Raw genomic sequence first — 21,899 nt, 5'->3', positions numbered from 1 at the left:
ATTATGATAGACGCTCCCTGAGCATCTGGGAAACAATATATTCCTATACGAAAATACATTCCTATATAGAAATTCCTAACTTTAGAAAAAGTTGAAACTAACTATATAATAGTAATGCAAAATGGTTTATCTAGATGCAAAGTAGCAATCAAAGTAAAAACCCTAATAAGGAAATACGTGAATCTAAAATAAATGATAAGTAACAGGCTTAAAATAGGGATTAGTAGAAAAGAATTTTAGGTATGGAACATGCAAACTTAGAAAAATATTTGGAGTGCCACTGCCAATAGGAAGAGGGTGTCTGAAACAGAAAGATAAAGTTCAAGATACAGAAAGAAAATGAACCTTTCCATTTTTGATAATTCTATATAAAGCCCTGCTAGAGGAGAAATGTCATATAGATGCTGTTGCAGACAAGCCTGGGGCTAGACTGTATCTAAAAGTTAATTTTATCCTGAAAGCAGCAAGAAATATTTCTAACTTGAAGGTAAAAAGATGTATGTTTCTGTCCCTTCTAAAATTCAGGGTTAATCATAAGTGGGTTGGAGTACTAAGAGAGGGGGATAAAAGGACACCATTGAAATCAATATGCATATATTGGGCACCTATTATATGTTTCCTATCAATTATTTATTAATTTCCTACTGTATTGACACATACCAAGGAATTACAAATTTTGTTTTCTATTCTGAAACAAACAACCTAGAAAACCTGGAAGAGTATTTAATAAATCAAATATTAAAACCAAGCCAAAATCTGTGTATTATTCATTATGTTGCCCTCTCAATACTTAATTGTAGAGAAGGTCATAGGTTCACCCACTCAAATATGGACTGCAATTCCCATACCATTGACCCTGTGTTTTTGGGAATAAAAACCCTTATTCACAAAGGTGCTGACATTGATGCGCGTCTGTATTGTTCTAGGCCTCATGTGAGGAGCTCTGGATATGTTATCTCATTTAATCCCCCAAACACTTCACAGAGCTAAGTCAAGCATCAAACACAGGTATATCAGTTTCCAAAGATCACAACCTTGCTGTCAGAGCATGATGCCATTACAAAGGAAGAACCTATGTCAATAAAAATCCATCAGAGGAACAGAAAAGATAATTATTTCCCCAGAATATTTAATATGACTTAGCCTACAGTTTCCTTTTCCTCCCTTCATCATTCAAAGTTTCTCATCAAGACTCTACTTCTGTGGATCTTTCTCAACACTTCCTATTAGACTAATCACTCCCTTTGCATCTACCATATTGAATTAGAATGTGATGTTCACTGGAGTATTGACTCTTCAGGGACAGGGACTGCCCTCTCCCTTATGGTACCTGGCACATAGTAGATGCTCAATAAATACCTGGTTATTGCAATTAGTCTGGCTGATCCAAAAAAACTACATTTGCCACTGCTTCTCACTCTAATGTCATTTTTTCATTGGCCCAGGCGAACAGATCCCGAGATCTCGGTGCAATCGTTTACTGTGTGGGCGTGAAGGATTTCAATGAAACACAGGTATGAACATAGATTTCTTCATGCTTGGGAGCATATTAAGCTTGTGAATGATAGAAACCATATGCATTTGGTGAGGAGGGTGCATCAGCAGCGTAAATACCCTTTAGATAGATGATTTTTCCAGGAACACTAAACAGGAAGGGAGGCATTGGATGTGTGAGGGATGTGAACCCATTTGCAAATACATTTGAGGGTCTTCAACACAGAGCATCTAGGCAGCATCCTTTCTAGTTGACTTTTAGTAGATGTTAAATTGCCAAGAAGTCAAAACAGACCGAAATTAACTTGGAAACAGATTGATTTTTTTAAATTTATTTTGACAAATCTGATTTTCTTATTTAAATGGCAAACATCCCTTTTATCTCATTAAAAACACAATGCATTTTCAATACCCTTCCCATAAATGGAAATAATTGGCCAGTGGGCAGAAAAGTATGTCCAGGTATATATAAGCAAATTGTGAAAATGTGTTAGCAACCTAAAGGGATGTTCTTCATAATTTATTTTTGTTTTGATAACATGGACAATGCTCATGATATGTTGCTAAAATGAATAAAATAAGGTAACAAAAACTGTTCTGGGAATAGTATGAATCCATTTTTTAAAATAAAATATGATATATAATAAAATAATAATATAATAAATATATAAATAAATAAATAAAAATAAATTAAATAAATATAATAAATACTTATATACTTATATATATTTATAAATATATGTATAGTATAATAAAATATGATAGAAAAAGTATGAATAACTATATATATATCAAATTAACAATAATAGATGAAGGATGAATGGACAAATGGGTAGATAGATGAATTATATGAACTTCTTTTCTTTTTAACACATGAATTATATGAACTTTTTTTCTTTTTAACACTCCTGGGTTTTTTGAAATTTCCCAATGATTGTGTGTTCCTTTTGCAATCAGTAAAAATCCTGGCACTGACTCTAACTGTGGCAGTCTCAGCACTAGACAGAAATTTGGGAGGAGAAAAGCTCACAGATCAGTTTCTCCCTTCTTTAGTCCTCTGCTCCATCACGCAGGAGCAGCCAAACCAGTCTTAAGGGTTCTCCCCTCAATGAGCAGCTTGGGTCTAAGATAAGAGTCCCCATTCATTGACCTCACCCAACACCAAAGCTTGAATTTATTTTTAAAGTTGCTCTGAAAGGAAACCTGAGTCTGTTTGATTCAAATACAGTTGCCAATAGAAATGTGGTTGAATGGGAGAAAAATGAGCCAATGGCCTTCCCCCAAATCCATAAATACATCAACCCAGGCCAAATGTTCATCTCGCTGCTCAATCTTACCCCTGCTCCCAAGGAGACAAGCATTAAAACAAACGTAAAAGCTGGAGCCGACTCTCCGGACCCACTCCAGAAGGGCGGCTGGTAAGCTCATTATGACTGAGGGCCTTGCAGTGAGGCCCCTGAGCCCAGGCAAGCCCTTCAGTTCCTATGGGTTCTAAATGAGAGGGAGCCCCCTGGACCCAGTGGCTTTTCCCAGTTCTCCGTGTCCGAACTTTACACGTCTCCGTGTGTGTTTGCTGTGTTCTCAGCTGGCCCGGATTGCAGACAGTAAGGATCACGTGTTTCCGGTAAATGACGGCTTTCAGGCCCTGCAAGGCATCATCCACTCAGTGAGTAGAGCAACTTCCGCTGGGACTGAATATTCCGGCACTTCCGGCCCCCTGATCTGCTGTCCAGTCCCTCATTGCATCTCGCTGAGGCTGGTGGTCTTCTTCTTGAGACACACGCCTTTGTGTATCTTTGTATCTGCTGTGTTCCAATTCTCCCTCCTGCCTTTCACACGTGTTTCTATTCTTCTGTGCCAATTCTTCACCCTACAGTGGAAAACTAAAAATGGAAGGGAGTCCTGCTCTGGCAATGAGCCAGACTTTGGGCAGTTCTCATACTGGAAGCACTGTGGCCCATTGCTGTGCTCTTGAGTGACCTCAGCTTTCCCAATCATGACTGACTGCAGCCTCCCTTCAGACCATTGCAGGCTCAACCTCTATCACTTGCTCATCAGAGGTACTTTCCACCAGTGGTTTTCTACCTTGGCTGCCTGTTGATGATTATCTGAACAGGAGTTTTAAGATCTTCCCCAGGTGATTTTAAAAGGTTTCTTTTTTTAATATTAAACTTTTATTTATTTAATGAATGGAACTTACCTGGAGTCACAACATAGGTTCTTGTTTCTCTGTTTTTTCATGGCTCATTTGTTTGTTTTTTTAAATATATATAGTTGATTTACAATGTTGTTTTAGTTTCAGGTATATATACAGCAAAGTGATTCAGTTACACACACACACACACACATATTCTTTTTCAGATTCTCAGATTCTTTTCTCTTATATGTTATTACAAGATATTAAGTATTGTCCCCTATGCTAAATACAGTAGGTCCTTGTTAGTTATCTGTTGTATATATAGTAGTATATGTATGTTAATCCCAAGCTTCTAATTTATACCGCCCCCCACTTTCCCTTTTGGTAACCATAAATTTGTTTTCTATGTCTGTGGGTCTGTTTTTGTTTTGTAAATAAGTTCATTTGTATCATTTCTTTAGATTTCACATTTAAGTAATAGCATATATATTTGTCTTTTGTCTGACTTACTTCACTTAGCATGATAATTTCTAGGTCCATCCATGTTGCTGCAAATAGAATTGTTTCTTTCTTTTTCATAGCTGAGTAATAGTTCAACCTTACTGTAAAATATGAGGGTTTCCATGTTCCCCAGGGTTTCCACAGTCACCAGCCCTCTTTTCCATCACAGCCTGGTTTTTGTTTTTTTTTTTCAATTATCCTTTTCCTATCAGTGAATGTGACCTGGCTTCCTGGATTTCTTTTCTACTGTCCATCCCCTAGCTAGACCCTTGGTCCAGCGGAATACTGGAGAATGCTGATCTTTGAAGCTTCAGCCAAAAGGCCTGTGTGTGTACTGCACCTGTATTAAAGTCCAGAGTTGCTAAAGCCTCCACCTTTAGATCTGGGAACCAGGCAGACAGCCAGCAGTATCTGCAGTTGGAGTTCACCAGGCTTTAGACTTGGGGTCCAAGATGCAGATTCAGAGCTCAGAGGATCACTGTCCTTTTAAGATATCAATGTGGTCTTAATCCAGAGGTTACTCCTCAGGAGTTCAGGATCTGTCCAGCTCCTGCAGATTGACCTAGTAAGCCTCCAACCTGTTTTCCCTCATGCTTCCTCTCCCTCCCTCCAAGGTTTGCTAAGAACCCCAGGAGAGTGGAAAGGAGAGTGAGACATACGAACTTTGGAGCTGATCAGTCCAGAGTTTAAAGGCTGGCCCAACAACTTATCATGTGTAGATTCTTGGATGAGGTATTTTCTTTTGTTCCATATTTGTGTAGGGGATTAATGATAAGACATACATTGTAGTCTTGTTTGAGGATTACAAGAGATAACACCAGTGAAAATGTCTAATATTTTTTTCAAGCACATAATCAGTACTCAAGACACAGGAATTATTTCCTCTTCCATGTCCCTTCACCACCACATAGGAAACCTTAGTGTCAGCTTCTTCCTGATCTTCTGAATTTCTTGAATATGCATAATGATCACATCTGCACTACCCATTCAGAGGGTCTGTCCCCAAGAGCTTCTATCAGAATCAGTATGAGATGGAGCCTATGAACCTGCATCTTTTAAATATGCACTTTTTGGTCAGTGCCCCAGATGTTGTACATTCAGAACATTGACATGTGTGACCTTACATTTCCAGAACTGTGAAAAAATAATTCCACCCCAAGTTGAGAGCTCCTATCCTAAACGTGTACATATGACAGACGTCTTCTTTAAGATGTGACTGCAAGAAACAGAAACCCACTTAAAGTACCTTAATCAGAAAGTGGAAATAATTGAAAGGATAGAAGATTATCAGTTCTAATTATGGATCCCCAGGTGAGGGACCCCTGGGGTCCTATAAATAACTTCTGAGGTCAGTGTGGCACACTTGACAGTGTAAACAACAAGCAATGTAATAACCAGGTAAAACAACACCCAAATAGTGATTTCTCCAGATGATTAAAAACAGGATTCAGGCCTGATCATGAATCCTGTGGCCCCTCAGAGGTGAACTGTTCTGGCCTGGAGACTTCATGAGAAGCTGGGCAGAACTGAATTCCTAAAAGACCAAGGACGGGTGATGGATAGCTCCAGAGAAGAGATGATATGACCTCAGCCCAAAGAATGGAAAGGAACAAACATGTTTTGAGGACAGTAATCTGTCTGGGAGAGTTTGGGTAAAGGAGTCAGGAATAATGAGAAATAAACTAAGACATTGGGTTGGAAGCAGATTGATGAGAGCCTGGAAGGAATTTTAACTTCAACTTAGCATAATCACTGAAGCATATAACATCTAACAAGTGATATTTAAGAAGAGAATCTGATAGCCATGTCTCTGTATATAAAAAGGATACTGGGGGGCCCCAGAGGCAGGAGCCCAGTCATGAGGCTACTGTAGAAGTCCTTTCTTCAGATGGCTGGGTTCTAAACAGGGACAACTCTTACTTGTTCAAAGATTCTTATGAGTGGTATGCCACATCATTCAGGAGTTGGTTCCTCCCCAAATAATCTGAGTATTTTTGTCTGTATAAATTGTGTTGTCTTTGACTGTTTCAGCCTTAGCAACTCATTCAAGCTCAGCATGAGCTCAGATGTTTGTAAAGCTCTCCCTACCCCTCCAGTAGAAATCACTCCAAAGATGTATAAGAAACTTTAGTAAAACTGTCTTCCAAAAAGGGAAAAAAATAATTTGAGACTCCGAACTTTTAGCTGAATGAAAGCATTCTTGTGAGTTTTTATCTGGGAGTTATGCTGGTGGTTTCCATCCTTCCAATACTTGAAACCCATGTTTATTGCAGTTGTTAATTCATTTGCTTGGACAGAAAAATGAGGACAAACACAACACAGCTCATCTTTCTCAAGTCAGACAAAAACAATTATGGCCTGAAATTTGGCTAACTAATTTTAAGAAGTGGGTTCATTTCTCCTTCTGGATACTGAAAAGAAAACTCTTGTATCCCCTCTCCCCATCTGAAGAATCTTTTCCAGCTTTGCCCATGGATGTTGTTTTGTGGCTATTTTCTCATAATAAAGTAGGACTGGGCTTAATTATCCAGAATAGGAGTGCAGAGCAGCTTTCAAAAGCTCAAATAGTTCATCAAGTTCTAGACCCACTGTGACCTTCTTTTTTTATGGAGGCAGAGTTGATTTGCAATATTAGTTTCAGGTGTATAGCATAATGATTCAATGTTTTTATAGATTATATTCTGTTTAAGGTTATTATAAAATACCAGCTATATTTCCTATGTGGTAGAATATATCCTTGTAGCTTATTTATTTTATACAGTGGTTTGTACCTCTTAATAGTGCCCTTGTTTTTAAATCCCCGATCAAGATGCATGGGCTAATATTTATTCATTCCTCTAATATTCATTGAAAACTTTTTATGGTAGACTTTGGCCATTTGGTTATATGTAAGCAGAAAGAGACCCTACCCTGGTGGAGTTTATAATCTCGTGGGAAGAACACATAAAAAAACAACTCAATAAATAAACATGTATAATTTAAATTATGATGCATGGTATATAGAAAGTAACATACAACTGAGATTAAGAGTAAAGTGGTTGGCAAAGAACTCAGGCTCCTTTGAAGAGATCGCCCCAAGTGAAATGGAGTTGTTCACTGGAAAAGCATGGATACAACATTCTTGGCAGAGCAGAACCCTAAGAAGGTGTATAACAGAATTGAAGAAGAGTGGGGCTTGGATGGTAAATGACAGAAGATGAAGGAAGAAGCAAGAAGTGGCTAAATCACATGGAGCCTTGAAAACTATGGTATTTTACTGTAAGGGCAATAGGCAACCATAGCCAATACAAAGTCTGACAAAGGAACGACCATGTTTGTAATCAAGATGCTCAGGGACTCTAGAGATCATGGTTTTTATCCACTTTGGATGATGAATAAACAAACACTCAGAACCAATAGTAATGAGACCTGTGAAAAAGAAGAAAAATTACTATGATTTATTGAGCATCTTCCTTCTACCAGCTCCTCTGTTATCTACTTCCACAACCACTCTCTCAAGAGGGACTTATTATCCCCATTTTACAAGTGAGGAAACTGAGGTGTAGGCAGTTAGATAAACTGCCCTAAGTCTTCCCACTCATAATGGTGGAGGAGGGAAGTTGAACCCACATCTGGGTCCATAGAGTCTGCTTTTTCCACAATACTGGGCTGTGAATGTCTGAGGAAATGGAAAATCACTGGATTATAGGGAACTGATTATCTAAGGCATGGATGCAGGAAGTCCCTGGATTCTCTGCTTCCTCAATCTGATTCCTGTGTTTTGGTCTTTTTACTATTATTCAATCCTCTCTACTTTAAGGAAGAAGTACTCAGATTTTGTGTAATGTGTTAGTTCAAAGTGCTTTCACTTATTTTCCATTTTAATCTCCCATCAGTGGGACACAGGGAATAGGCAGAGAGAAAAGCTCATAATTTATTTTGATACCAAATATTGTTTCTTTTTCTCATTTAATATTACCCCATTTAAAAATCATAACAGCCCTGTGAAGGAAATATTCCCATTTTACAGATAAAGAAACTGAGGCTCAGATACCCTGCACAAGAGCACACAGCTCTAATGGGGAGATCAAGGTTGGAAGCCAAGTACATGACTCTAGAGCTCAGGCTTTCTTCCACCTCAATTTCCTTAGAAAGGTTAAAAATAAGAAGTCATCATTTAGTGAATTCTTAGCTGTTAGGCACAGTGAAAATCATTTTACATAGTCATCTCATCAAATGCTCACCCCCACCATTTAATGTAGATATTATTACTCCTTCCATAGAAGCAGATACCCTAAGCACAGAGAGATTAGCTAACTGGTCCAAGATTGCACAGCAGTGGGCAGTGATCCAGAATAGACTCAGTTCTGTCTCTAAGGTCCATAACAAAATGACCACAGCATTTAACGAATGATGTGGGTAGGCCAGGAAGCAGCTCCATTTCGGAGAAGAGGACCCTGAGGACCAAGAATGTGAAATGACTTGACACAGTTTACAGAGTTAAAGCAAAGACAAGACCAGAGTCCAGGCAGGTGCTCTGGTGTGAGTGCACCATTGGTGGACAGGAGACTCTGCCATTTACTATTAGGTGGAGAGCATCTCTGAAAATCTCAGTTTCTGCTCAGTGGATGAAATTCCATCATTTTGAGAGGCTGGCAGCTTGCCACAGCTGAAAGAAACATCTTCACTTTCACATTTGCTCAGGACTCTACCTCGGAGGTAGAGAATTCCTTCTTGTTTTTGCAGAATTCAGTTGATAAAATTATAAAACAAAATTTAGAAGATTGGAAGATTGGAGCCCTTTAAGCCAGTAAAACTGTAAAGGAAGAAACTATTTTTTTGCCTTTTCTTATTGTGGCTTTCTCCGGGAGTTTCCACTGACCACAACTGGTGAATGCAGCGCCAGCCCTCAAGTGAAAATATGAAGCAAAGGTCCAGTGAGGCTCCTGGGTCTTTGTTTGCCTTTTCAAAAGTGCTGCAGGCAGTGAAATGGGAACCTGCATGAAAGCTGGGTTTGGATAACACTGAAGTGGGTCTGCAACTTTGAATCCTAATGCTTGACCTGGTTACCATGATGCCAGCTCCTCCTCCCCGCTGTCCCCACTTCTCGTGCAATCAAGGGTGGTGCCTAGAACCAAGCACACTTGGTCTCTGAGAAGAACTCAGTCACTGGCACCAAACTCTCTCCATCCAGGAACATTTCTCTAGAATAAATATTTAAGCCTGCATAGGGCTTCCTACTAATTCGAGGGGTGAGTCAGTGCCTAGAGCTTTCTGCATGTTTGATCAGCTATAAACAAGTATTGGGCAAACATGACTATATTTGAAAGGATTTCTTGCAAGTTATGGCACTAACATCCTTGTTATCAAGGAAGCTGTGAGAACTACTGAAACTGAGGACTGGATCTATTCCATGGTGTATATATATATTTATTTTATTTATGGTAACCATATTATGTGCTAATTTCTCCCTTCCCCTTATGGGAATGCAAAAGCCCCTCGTCCAGCCCTACTGGAGCTTTGACAAAAGTCAAAGCCCATCTTCCTGACTTCCCACCCATCTACTCTTCCAAGACCCCACAAGGGACTGCTAAGGGTTTTTCTCCAATCAAATATCTAAATCCCTGGGGTTTCCCTGGGGGTCCAGTGCTCAAGACATCACCTTCCAATGCAGGGGGCACAGGTTCGATCTTTGGTCAGGGAGCTAAGATCCCATATGCCTTATGGCCAAAAAACCAAAACATGAAAAACAGAAGCAATATTGAAACAAATTCAATAAAGACTTTAAAAGTGGTCCGCATAAAAAACAACAACCAAAAAACAGTATCTGCATCACATTCCTGTAGTCCTGGCAAGTACCTGACTTAACCGAACCAGCTCTCCTTCCAGGGCTAGCAGAAGGGGAGATTCATTTCAGCAGCAGCCCTTCTCTTAAATCAGCCTTGTTTGTGAAGGAAGAAACTTTCCTCTCCACCTTTGCCCCATCTAAATCCTGTCTTGAGTTCTGTCTCAACTTCAAGGCTCTGCTCCCATCCTCTCTTTTCCGCGGAGCCTGCCCTGATCTCTCCTGCACCTTGAACTCTCCCTGCCTTGAACTCCACTGGTGCTAATTGTTGACATCACTTGCTTGGCACTTGCCTTTCCTCCTGGTCAGTTGCTGAATTGTGTAGTCAGAGCCCGCCCCCTGTGTCGTATTCCCCCTGTGGCATCGAGTGCGGGGCTGAGCATAGGAATTCATTGCAAAGCAGCTCCAAGAACTGCAGAGTGTTCGTGACCTATGTGGCCCCACATGTGGGCAGTTTTGTGTCTCTGTTTCTTGTAAAATCCTCTTAGTCTTTCCCTACCCTCTTTCCCAGGACTGGATCTATAAAAGGTGGCATTTTGTGCTGCATTCACATTAGCAGGCCTGGAAGCATAAATAGAATTAATTGTAGTTTTTGTGGTGAGCGGAAAAGCTTTTTAAAAAATCATTTGCCTCAGCAGTCGTTAATCAGACTTTACAGACATTCAGGTCAGGCATTTCAGCTAAGCTATTATTTCTATTTAACTCAGTAAAGAATCCAAATGTAATAAAAATTCCCATTACTTAAATAGGCTGTAGAGATTGCAGGGAGGTATGTTCAGTTAACCCTCAGGTCAACCCCACACCCTCCAGCTCCTTCTCCTATATCTAGGAATCTGTTAAGACTTATTGTAAAAGCAATAGCAGAATTTAGACACAATCCAGTGAAACACTGCAGGGTTCAGCTCCCCAGGAGGGCCACTGACTTTGCCAGCATTCATGAGATCAACAAGCTCATTTTACTAAATAAACCTCGTCTTGGAGTTCACAATTATCTGAGCTTTCCTTCTGAAAACAAGAGAGGAAAGTGGTTTCATAGAAAAAAGACGAATTTTCTCAGTTTCAAAACCTTGTTTGTCCTGTGCTCCTTCGCACCAGACTCTCCTTGAGTGTGAAACTAAGAGAAGAGTAGCAGATATTTAGATAAGCTGGATGCCCCTCTCCAGACAAAAACTCTCGCATGTTTTGAGGATAATAAGCTTTATTGTCTAAAATTCAGTAATCTCTTAAAAATGTCTTTCTTGCACGTTGGAATATTTACTTGGTATTATGCATGACTATACATAGGAGCCTGGAGGGCTAGGGTCCACAGGGTCACAAAGAGTCAGGCACAACTTAGCAACTAAACATAACAATGACTATATATAAAATCATGTATGAATCCTAGAAAGATCTCTGTGTGTTAGTAAATTTTTATTTTAAATTCAGATTCTGTAGAACTGATAGGAATCTAGGATAATGTCCATAAATATGGACAATAAATAGGTCTATTGATTTTTAAGTGTGGAATGGAATTTATTTTGGAAAGGTGACTATCTTTTTTTTTTTTTCAAAATTTTATTAGAGATCAAATAGTTTCAAAATTCGTGGGGGCAAGATTGACAGTCTTGAAGACAAAGATGAGCCAGATGTGTGTCCCAAACTCCCTGACATTTTCTAAAAGCAATATCCTCTAGGCTTATCCAATATGAATACTGCCATCAGCTATAATATTGTACCTGGGAGTCTGAACCCCACCTCCCAAACATATATTTATACATTTTTGCCAAGGGACCAAGGCCTTTTACAAAGCAGGCCCATCTAGACTTTAAACATAGGGACATAATACACCTACAACGTTACTGTTTTAAAATATAAGTCATTTAAAAGGATGAAGGTGAGAATTAGGCCTGCTGGAAGGGCAGTCTCCAAAGACGGTGGTGCTTAGTAAGAAGAGGGAGATGTTACAAGATGCTGAAACTAGCCTTGTATTCAAAAGACTATAAAAGATTGAAAATTTAATTTAAAAAACCAGAAAAGATTAATGTAATAAAAGATTATATTTATGGGGAAAAAGAAAGACTGCTATATAATATGCTAAAATGACAATTAATGAAGCCATGCAGAAAGTGTGCCATTTGTTTGTGCAACAAATATTTATTTAGTGCCTACTATGTGCTGGATAAAAACAATTCTCCTTGCCTTTGTAGAGGTTATAGTCTAAGAGGGTAGATAGACAATGACCAACCAATCAAAAAGACAAATATATCATTATAAATCACAATAAGTCCTCTGGAAGATAGTAATTTATATTAAAATGTGAATGAATACAGAAATATTTCATTGGTAAAATCACCAAGACTTAGGTCACAAAATCCATACTGAATTTGGAGGGTGACAAAGAGAGTGAATTTAAGGGAAATTGCTAAGTTTTGGCTTAGAGAACTAGACAGACATAATTGGGTGATAGATAGTTAAACAGCCACAGGCCAGCCTACTTCAAGCTCCAGGCATCTTAGAAGCAGAATATGCCTTTCATGATAAGTAAGACACTAAGAAACATGCTATCTAGATATGTAGAAGCAAAAGGCCCTTTTACCACAAATGGATAAAGGAAACTGGTCTTATATGAACACACACAGAACCCTTCCAACAGGAAATGGCCAAGTATATAAAGAATGATAGTTTATTAGGGAAGGAGGCAGAGCAATGAGGGGGGAAAAGTTAGGTATGCTTATGATAAGGGAGGGATTCATAACAACTCTATGCAAATATTCACAATCTTTATAGATTCTTGAGAAATCTCTGTATAAACTCTGAACTTTATGAGAAAAGGCTTCAGAATAAATAAATAAGTAAAGTCCTGGACTAATCCACCATGGATTTCACTTTAAATATATTAAATAGCTCTTATTACTTGGCAGAGTTATTTTACATCTGTTGCCTCTTTTACTCCCCTAACAATCTAATGAGGTGTTCAAGAGTATCACTACCAGTAACAACACGTGCATTTCCAGAGCTCTTTACAGATTTCCAACATGCTTACCCATATATCTTCTTTTTGAAATCTGCCCAGAAGGTAGCAGGATAACATTATTAGCCATATTTCAGGCATTTTCAGCAAATAGGATTTAGCAAGAGGCCAGTGGTGAGTGATGAGATAGAAGCAGTTATGAGTGACTGTCTTTGCCCAAGAGTAGTAGCAGTCATAGCAGCAGTAACAGAAGTAAAAGTAGCAGCTACCATTGTTTGAGAACTGAGTATGTGTTAGACACCCTGCTAAGTGCTTCACTACTAAGGCTGTCCTGAACCTATTTCTTGGTACCTTATTTTCACGAAAGGCACTTGTTGGCTGATGGCCCAAGGTCATTAAATAACTATCTATTGACTAATCACATCTGTCTAGTTCTGTCTATAGAACAAAAACCTTGTCAGTATTCCTTAATCTCACTCTCTTCCTCACTCTCTAAGCCAACTTTTACCACCCAAGTTCTATTGATTTTACAAATGAAACTTCTCTGCATTCTTGTCTGTTACTCATTTTACCATCAGACAGCTCTTTGAGGTCAGTGTTTTTCTTATTCTCATTTTACAGAAAAAGAAACTGAGATGCAGAAGTTCAATAACTTATCCAAATCCTCCTGGCCAGTAAGTGGTGGGGCTTGGATCTGAACAGGAAGTCTATTTAAAGTCCAGATCTATTTTTTTCTGTCTCCAGAGCCCAGGTTCCCAAGAATAAATCACTATTAGTTGAGGATTTCCAGGCCCTGTGCTATGGACTCTGCCTATAGTATCTCATCTAACCTTCCCTACTCAACAACCTCATGCAGTACTTGCTGTTCTTATCCCACCATTACAGATGAGGAAACAGGCTCAGAGAAGTGATGGAACTTGCCCAAGGTCACAGTGCTTGTGACTGAGTTGACCCCAGCAATTTGATTCCAGATTCTAAATTATTAGTATGTTAAACTTTTCCCCCAAATTGGGGTTCAGACAAGTTTAATGATTTTCCAGGGACCATAAGTCAGACAAGTAGAGGACCAGGGTCAAGACCAGAAGCCAACTCCTCACACTGGTTAGGCTTGAGGCATGTGGTAGTCTTAGCCTAGTCTCCATGATAGGTCAGTTATTCTGTCACCTCTGATATCACCCCGACCCTGTGTGAGTTCTTTCCACTCTGTCTAGTCATTCCCCATCATCTGGTTCCCAGTGCTCTGTCTGTACCTCCTCCATGGCTACCAGTGCCCAGATCGGGGACGGATCCTCTGCCTCCCCACACCCATCCAGTCTCCAGTCCCTAGGCTGCTCTGCTGTCTGCTGAAGTTCAGACAGACTGATTACTGTACAGTCTGGGCTGCTAATAACCAAAGGACCCCAAATCCACCTCATGCCATTCTGACTTCCTACCTTTTGAAACCAGATATTTCAAACTAATAGAAGCCACAGTCCCAGACAAATCCTGCCCATCCCCCTCACTGATAAATTTTACTCTATTGGCTGTACCGTATCCCTTCCAGATGTTTTATGTTAAGATTGGGAAAGCTGTGTTTTTACTGGATTGAATCACTGTACTTGGCTGACATTTTTTGGCCCTTAATACACTCCTTAGATTTATCAGCTAATTGCAGACACTTTGAGAGAATCATACGGCATGTGTTTATTATGACAAAACCTGCAAGTGTGTCTTTGTGGTTAAAGATTCACGGGTGTTTCCTTTACTGACCCCTGGTCAAGTATTAGAGTTGGTTCAAAAATGTTGCTTCCAAGTCAGGAACGTAACATGGGTGAAAATTTCATTTTTGTGTTTTGATGGAGTTTGAAGAATGGAGACAGGATAGATCCAATAGCTCAATTTTCATTCTTGGACTGTTGAAATTTTTAGTTGCAGATGATAAAATGACTTATAAAGGGAGATGGAGGAATTTTGTTTAAAACGTAAGAAACAGCTTTGTGTTGTTCTAACGTCACTGTTTAATAAATTTCTCCAGTGAGTCAATTCTGTTTCTTCCATTGTGGCCTGTTTGGAGATTTATGCCTGAAGACATGATGAAGCGGGTGGTTGCCTCTCTGAGTCATGGCCACCAGTAGCTAGGATGGCCCTTCAGACAAGAAGAGCCCAGTGGCAGCAAACTACAGGGGAGAGGGGAGAGGACAATCATCACAGCTCAGGTAGAGCAGGTGCTATCTGAGGAGGATCTGGATGAGGATCCTGGCAAGCCCTAATCCTAGGATGTTGCTGCATCTAAAGGACTGTCTTGACCATTGGAAAGAGGAGGAAGGAAAAGCCAGAAGGGAAACATGGATGCCCAGGATATATCCTTGGGGGTCCCTCATTCCAAGTCAGAATATCAGTGAAGGGCTCAGGGGTGATACTGGGTCCCCAGAACCAGGTATGTGAGGACCACTGACTAACAGAGATGGAGGTGGAGAGTTGGGTGCACATTATCCCATTCCCGCGAAACAGGGGGAACTGAGGCTGCACCTGTGCTTGAGGTGCGTGGTGACTGGGTAAGCCAAAGCGAGAGGAAATAAGGCAAGCGCTGACAAAAAGGACTCTGGAAGCACATAGAAGCTGAAAACAGATACTAAAATGCCTTTAAATTGTGAAAGAGGCAGAAAGAATGTTCAGGAAAAATAGCTGGAAGTCTAAATCTTAGGATTGTCAAGAAAAAGAAATACAGTCAGCCCTCTGTAACCTGGGTCTCACATCTGCAGATTCAACCAGCTGGGGATCAAAAATATTTGAAAAAAAATCCAGAAAGTTCCAAAAAGTAAAACTTGAGTTTGCAGCATGCTGGGAACTATTTACGTAGCATTTCCATTGTATTGGGAATTATAAGCAATCTAGAGATGATTTAAAGCAGTGGTCCCCAACCTTTTTGGCACCAGGGACTGATTTCGTGGGAGACAATTTTTCCATGGACCAGGGGTGGGGGCAGGGGAATGGTTCAGTGGTAATGCGAGTGATGGGGAGTGGCAGATAGAAGCTTCACTGGCTTGCTGCCGCTCACCTCTTTCTGTGCAGCCCAATTCCTAACAGGCCATGGATGCGTACTATTTCCATAACCTGAAGGTTGGGGACCCCTAAAGTATATGGAAGAATGTGTGCAGATACTCCACCATTTTATATAAGGGACTTGTGCATCCTCTGACTTCGGTATCCATGGAGATCCTGGACCACTCCTCCTGCAGATACTAAGGGAAGATTGCACTGCTTCTTATGACTCTCAGATATAGAGAATTACCTCAAATACATGGTTGCAAGGGAGCCTCTCAGTGAATACATCTGAATGTTTTGTTGCCTGTGTATCAGAGAACAATTTTCTGAAGCATGTTGTTCATTTCCTTTCACAATGCTTCTCTATGAGGATGCCCAGATTTCTCTCTGGAATGGGTAAATATTATCTCTTCTGAGAAACTGGTTTGTTTTCGTTCTTCAGACTGAGAATCTCATAAATATTGTCTGTCCTCATTTGCTACTAAAAAGCTTAGAATTAAATTCAGGAGCCACTCCTAGCAAGGAAATAAGCTCTTCCCAATGTATTTTTTTCTATGCTATTCTCACTCCTTACTTCATCTTCCCCTGATTTTCCCTTTAATCCATTTCCTCCCCTATTGTAATTTATTATATATTTTGTTTGACTGTATCCTTGTGGCATATATATCACTTAAGCTGGAACAAAGAAGCGTATTTGCTAAATACACCCATGCAAGTTAATGGGTGTTTCCCAATGCTAAAAATGCTTTTTTTCTTTTACAGGCTTTATATTTTATTTCACTACTAATTCTTTTAACAAATGCCCCTTTCATAAATAGAGCAATGGTCTTCTTCAGCCCTCTGACCCATTTCAATTTCCAAATTAAGTAAGACCCACCCAAATAAAGATACAGCAGTATATCACTCAGTGTCCTATACTTGTTTAAAATGCTTGGCCAAAATTTTAGAATCCTTATGCAGTAAGCGGTGGGATTCATAAATGGCAGAGAAAAGCTTAAAAGTCAGATACCCTGATTTCGCCGGAAGCCTTTATTATTAATTCCCTGTGCAGTCTTGGGGTTCTCCAGACTCTCCACTGAACCCTGCAAGACTCACTTGGGGGGAAACTACATTTCCATTTAAGTAAGGTCCTCTTAAAGTGTGAGGCACAACAAGCAGCCTTCAAATACATCCTTCGCCTGCAACATGTTTCCACTTCTTTAACTAGAAGGCGACTCTGAGTAATCTGAGCATGCATCTCTTCTAGAGAGTTGGCCATTTCCATCCTATCTCTCTGGTCTTATCTATTAATCACTCATTTTTCTACTTTTTAAGCTTCTTTTGTTCCAGCTAAAGAGGTCTATGCATTTCTAGTTTCTTACCTTTGCAAATGCCACTCCCTGCCGGGAACTTAACCTTCCCCTAACTTACTCCCCACCACTTGACTGAATCCCACCCTCAGCACCCACTTCTTCCAGGAAGGCCTTCTCAATTACAGCCCTCAGTGATCTCCCCCATGAACTCTGTAGCTCATACTGTCTGCTCTTTTACCCTGGCACCTATTACATAGGATGGTCCGTTGTTATTTATCTTTTCAAGTGTAGCTCCCATTTCATCTACTGGATGTTAAACCTCTCTATAACTAGGACTGGCCTTTCATAGATTCAATACATATCTGCCAGAACAAATGAATAAATAATTCCTATGGCTTTTGTGGGGCTTCCAGGGTGGCGCTAGTAGTAAGAACCCACCTGCCAATGCAGGAGACCTAAGAGATGCGGCTTCAATCCCTGGGTCAGGAAGATCCCCTGGAGGAGGGCAAGGCAGCCCAGTCCAGTATTCTTGCCTGGAGAATCCCATGGACAGAGGAGCCTGGCAGGCTGCAGTCCATAGGGTCTCACAGAGTCGGACAGGACTGAAGTGACTTAGCACGCATGCACATAGCTTTTGTGACACCCAGAACATCTAGCACAGTACTGCTCATTAAATGCTTGACATTAATGATACCAGTGAAAATGTAACAGTCTACTTACCCACCCACTACAACATAGTGTCCTGAGCCTTCTGATCTTGGTAGCTAAAATCAAACCCACTTTTCTAACAAGATAAGCTATGCTTTGACTTTGACTTTTTGATTTCCTCTCCTCCTAGATTTTGAAGAAATCCTGCATCGAAATTCTAGCAGCTGAACCATCCACCATATGCGCAGGAGGTAAATTGAAACTAAGTGTTAATTGCTGTCACATGAATGATGAGATTTTGAATTCAGGTCGCGTTTACTTCATCAGAAGCAAAGAAGGGAGTCGGGGCACGAAAAGGGAGAGGGAAAAGAGGAGCAGAAATTGCTAAATTTGCTTCTGGGGCAAAAAGGTAATAAATAAACAACATGTCAGTTGTTTGAAAGTTTGAAACACCCTATCCAAATTCTCTCCTTTCATGGGAACTAATTATAGGAATATTACAGAAATACTGGATTCCCACACACTGCCACCAATACCCCTCTCTGGATACAAGTGGAATCCAAACCTTCATTTTCATGGCAGCCCTACATCACATCACAGTGATCATAGGCCACCTCTGAAATGTTGACATATTTAATTGTTTAACTGGTGCTGAACCTCTTTCCATAACTAATATTTTGATCTTAATTAATTGCCCCATCTGCCAGCCCTGACAGAATGTCAATAGGCAACTCCAGTTGGCCCCGTAAAGAGCCATTATAATTTTGTCATTAATGCAGCAAACCTCTACTATTTTAACAAAAAATCAACCTTCTCTGGGTCACAGTATTTTGTCTGACTGATCAAAATTGGGGTCTTGTTGTTGTTTTGTTATAACGGACTGCCTAAAACTTTAACCATGCTGGCTCTCTTCATATAATTCCTGGCAGTTTCCCCATCATTCTTCTTTTATTTATTTAAAAAGTACTGTTAGGCACCTCATGAATGCCAGGCACTGTGGTAGGTGCTCAAGATTTGAAAAGAATAAACTCTCTCTCTGTTATTTCCTGGTGCTCTAGGACCTGGAGTCTTCCACTGTTGAGACTTCACTGTTGACATCATCTTTCTAGTCTCCTAAAATACCAAGTGCCAATTATTAATTTATCATAGAAAATATATCATGCAACCCTGTAAGTAGTGAGGAAGAACTTTCCAGCTTTTTCAAAAACTACAGTTTTATTCTTTATGGCATATTTTATTGATATAAGTGAGGTAATTCCTTGAGGATTTCATTCCAGTTTCTTGGCTATATTTTAGAATAACTGAAACACTTTCAAGGAGTTAGATGTACTGAATAGTATGAACCAACAATAAAACACTAAGTATATATGTAAACCTACAAAGTTGTTAGTGGTACTTGGGGACTGACTATTCAGAATTGTGTGTAAATTTCCTGAAGAAAAGCAATCAACAAAGAGTATCTGTTGACCTTTAAATACACTGCTACCTGGCAACACAGATGGCAGGAACATATGCAGCTGGCACAAAAACAGGTCCAGGAAAACCTTCTTAAGAAAAAGAATTGAAATATCTTACCTTTGCAAATTTACAAAAGCATATGACTACATCGAACCCAGTGCCAGGAGCCTTGACCAGGGTTCATTAGCTCCAAGGTAAATCTGCCTCCACAATTTTTATAATTCCTTTATTTTAAAACAATTAGAAAATAGGGGAGTTCCTTAATTGTGCAACTATCTCATTCATGAAAAAACAACCCAGACTTGCAGTTTAGCAATCCTACTGGATGTTTTGCAACCATGTATTGAATCAGAACATTTAAAGACAATGAATACAACTTCTGTTAATTCACTAGCATAATCAGTACCCTTCCTGTAAGGTTCTTGGGGACAGAGAAGAAATCTTATTTCTCTCCACTTCCCACTGCCTCACAGAGTACACGGTACTTAATAGGTGGTCAATAAATGTTGACTGAATGTCTTGATTCATATATTCCTTCAATAAACAATGCACCAATTTTTGCTCATTTGACCCTGATTAACAACTACTTTCACCTAATCTCAAGAATTTATCAGACCTTTGAACTGTCAATTTAAAATGAAGCAAAATTAGAAATAGACGAAGACAGAACAAGACCCCTCAAACCCACAAAATCTCAACTGGTTGGACAATGGAAAAATATCTTATTAAATAATTCTTGAATCAAAGATTAATAAACCAAAATCTGCTTTACTTACCATCAAGGTGTTCAAAACAATAAAAAGCCCACATATATAAATATAATGAATATGGCACAGAAATATCAGGATCCACAAGATCTGATCCCAGCAAATTCAGTTTTTAGTATGTTTCTTATTAAATAAAAAAGAAAAATAATTAAGTAAAAGATATTTTTGAAGCTAAGGAAAATATAAGAAAAGAGATTAAAATGCATTAATGAATTTAAACAAATTAAAACAAAATCTCTGACTGAAATGCAATATTGCATATTTTATAGACAAGCAATAGTTTTCCCATATCAGAGTAAACTATCCAATTCTACTTACTTTATTTCCTTTTTTAATTGAAGTGTAGTTGATTTACAATGTTGTGTTAATTTCTGCTGTACAGAAAAATGATTCAGTTATATATGTATGTGTGTGCTATACAGTAGCACCTTGTTATTTATCCATTCTATATATACGAGTTTGCATCTGCTAACTCCCAACTCCCCTTCCACCCCCCATTTCCTTTATTTCTTAGAAAAAAATTAACACAAGACACAACAATGGAACCTAGTCATAGGTTTTGAAAAGGCAAGCTCCCACCTCTCTTGACTTAGAATCATTAGGGTTAAAACATGTTGATTAGAGAATAATTTTATTAAGAAGAAAATGAAACTTTCACAAGATATCCCTACTCCAAAAGTTCTTCCAGGGATTCTCTTAAAGGTCTATCTCTGAATATTCTTGGAGTAAGCATGGCTTTTATGAAATATTGGGGGCCACCTCCCCATGGTTATGAACTCCTGTCAAGTAGACCCAGGCATACCCCCTCTGAAATTTTCATTAGGCTGCTATGAGGATCTGGAGATTTATGTGAAAGTGCTTTAAAAATCATGAACTGTTATAACAAAACGAGGTGATATTATTATCACCAGTATCATTTTAATATGGATTGAAGATCAGTGTGAGAATGTTGATAACATCATACCAATGCCTGTATGTTTTTCTGGGCTTCCCTGGGGGCTCGGTGGTAAAGAATCCACCTGCCAATGCAGGAGACGCAGATTTGATCCACTGGTTGGAAGATCGGCTGGAGAAGGAAATGGCAACCCACTCCAGTATTCTTGCCTGAGAAATCCCATGGACAGAGGACCCTGGCAGGCTACAGTTCATAGGGTGGCAAAAGAGTCAGACATAACTTAGTAAGTAAACAACAACAGTGTTTCTCTACTGAAAGAAAATTGGAGAAATATATAGAGTTCAGAGTATCTGCAAAATGATTCACTAACTCAATATGTACTGAAGGAGACAGTAAACAAGGAAATATTGAGACTAAACCCTAGACAGATCTGTGAAGAAGACAGAATTTGCTTTCATCCAAAATCTTTCCTCTCAGCCCCCTCTCCTCCCTCTCTGAATTACTTCCCTTCCTTGGTCTCCATAGCACCCCCTCCTGTGAAGCCCCACCCAGGCCTGTCCACTCAAGACACTCTATGCTGATGACTGCATTCCCCCAAGACAGTGATCTCTGCTGGCTTTCACCAACAACTCAGCAACAAGCATAATTCTGGCAGCAAACTGAGCCCTGAGTGAGGCAGTGAGATAACACACTGGACAACAAAACTGAGATCCAACACAGACCTTTCCATATTGGGCTGCAAATAACATGGTGAAATTTAATGGGACAAATATAAAATGTTAAACTTGCAAACAGTTTCATATATAAGCAAGTTTAGAGAAACTTGGCTTAGTAACAGTTCATGCAAAGAAAAAGAAAAAAGCAAGAAGACACATAGCTATCTTGAGAGCCAACAAGAATGCCTTTGAC

The 21,899-nt window shown here is 39.5% G+C and overlaps 1 protein-coding gene across 1 annotated transcript in view; it reads left to right on the top strand.

The window, feature by feature from the left end:
• ANTXR1 (ANTXR cell adhesion molecule 1) overlaps positions 1 to 21,899 on the top strand; it is a 250,291-nt gene that overhangs the window by 57,863 nt on the left and 170,529 nt on the right. Inside the window, exons 7-9 of the mRNA XM_081594569.1 lie at positions 1,446 to 1,514; positions 3,080 to 3,160; positions 18,061 to 18,121. Of these exons, the coding sequence (XP_081450695.1) occupies positions 1,446 to 1,514; positions 3,080 to 3,160; positions 18,061 to 18,121 (211 nt within the window). The remainder of the gene's footprint in view (positions 1 to 1,445; positions 1,515 to 3,079; positions 3,161 to 18,060; positions 18,122 to 21,899) is intronic.

Source organism: Giraffa tippelskirchi, chromosome 4 (genome assembly GCF_054371585.1).
Source record: "Giraffa tippelskirchi isolate mGirTip1 chromosome 4, T2T-mGirTip1v1.2.pri, whole genome shotgun sequence".
Lineage (NCBI taxonomy): Eukaryota > Metazoa > Chordata > Mammalia > Artiodactyla > Giraffidae > Giraffa > Giraffa tippelskirchi.
Note: the sequence above shows the minus strand (reverse complement) of the source record. Positions and strands in the feature narration are given on the sequence as shown.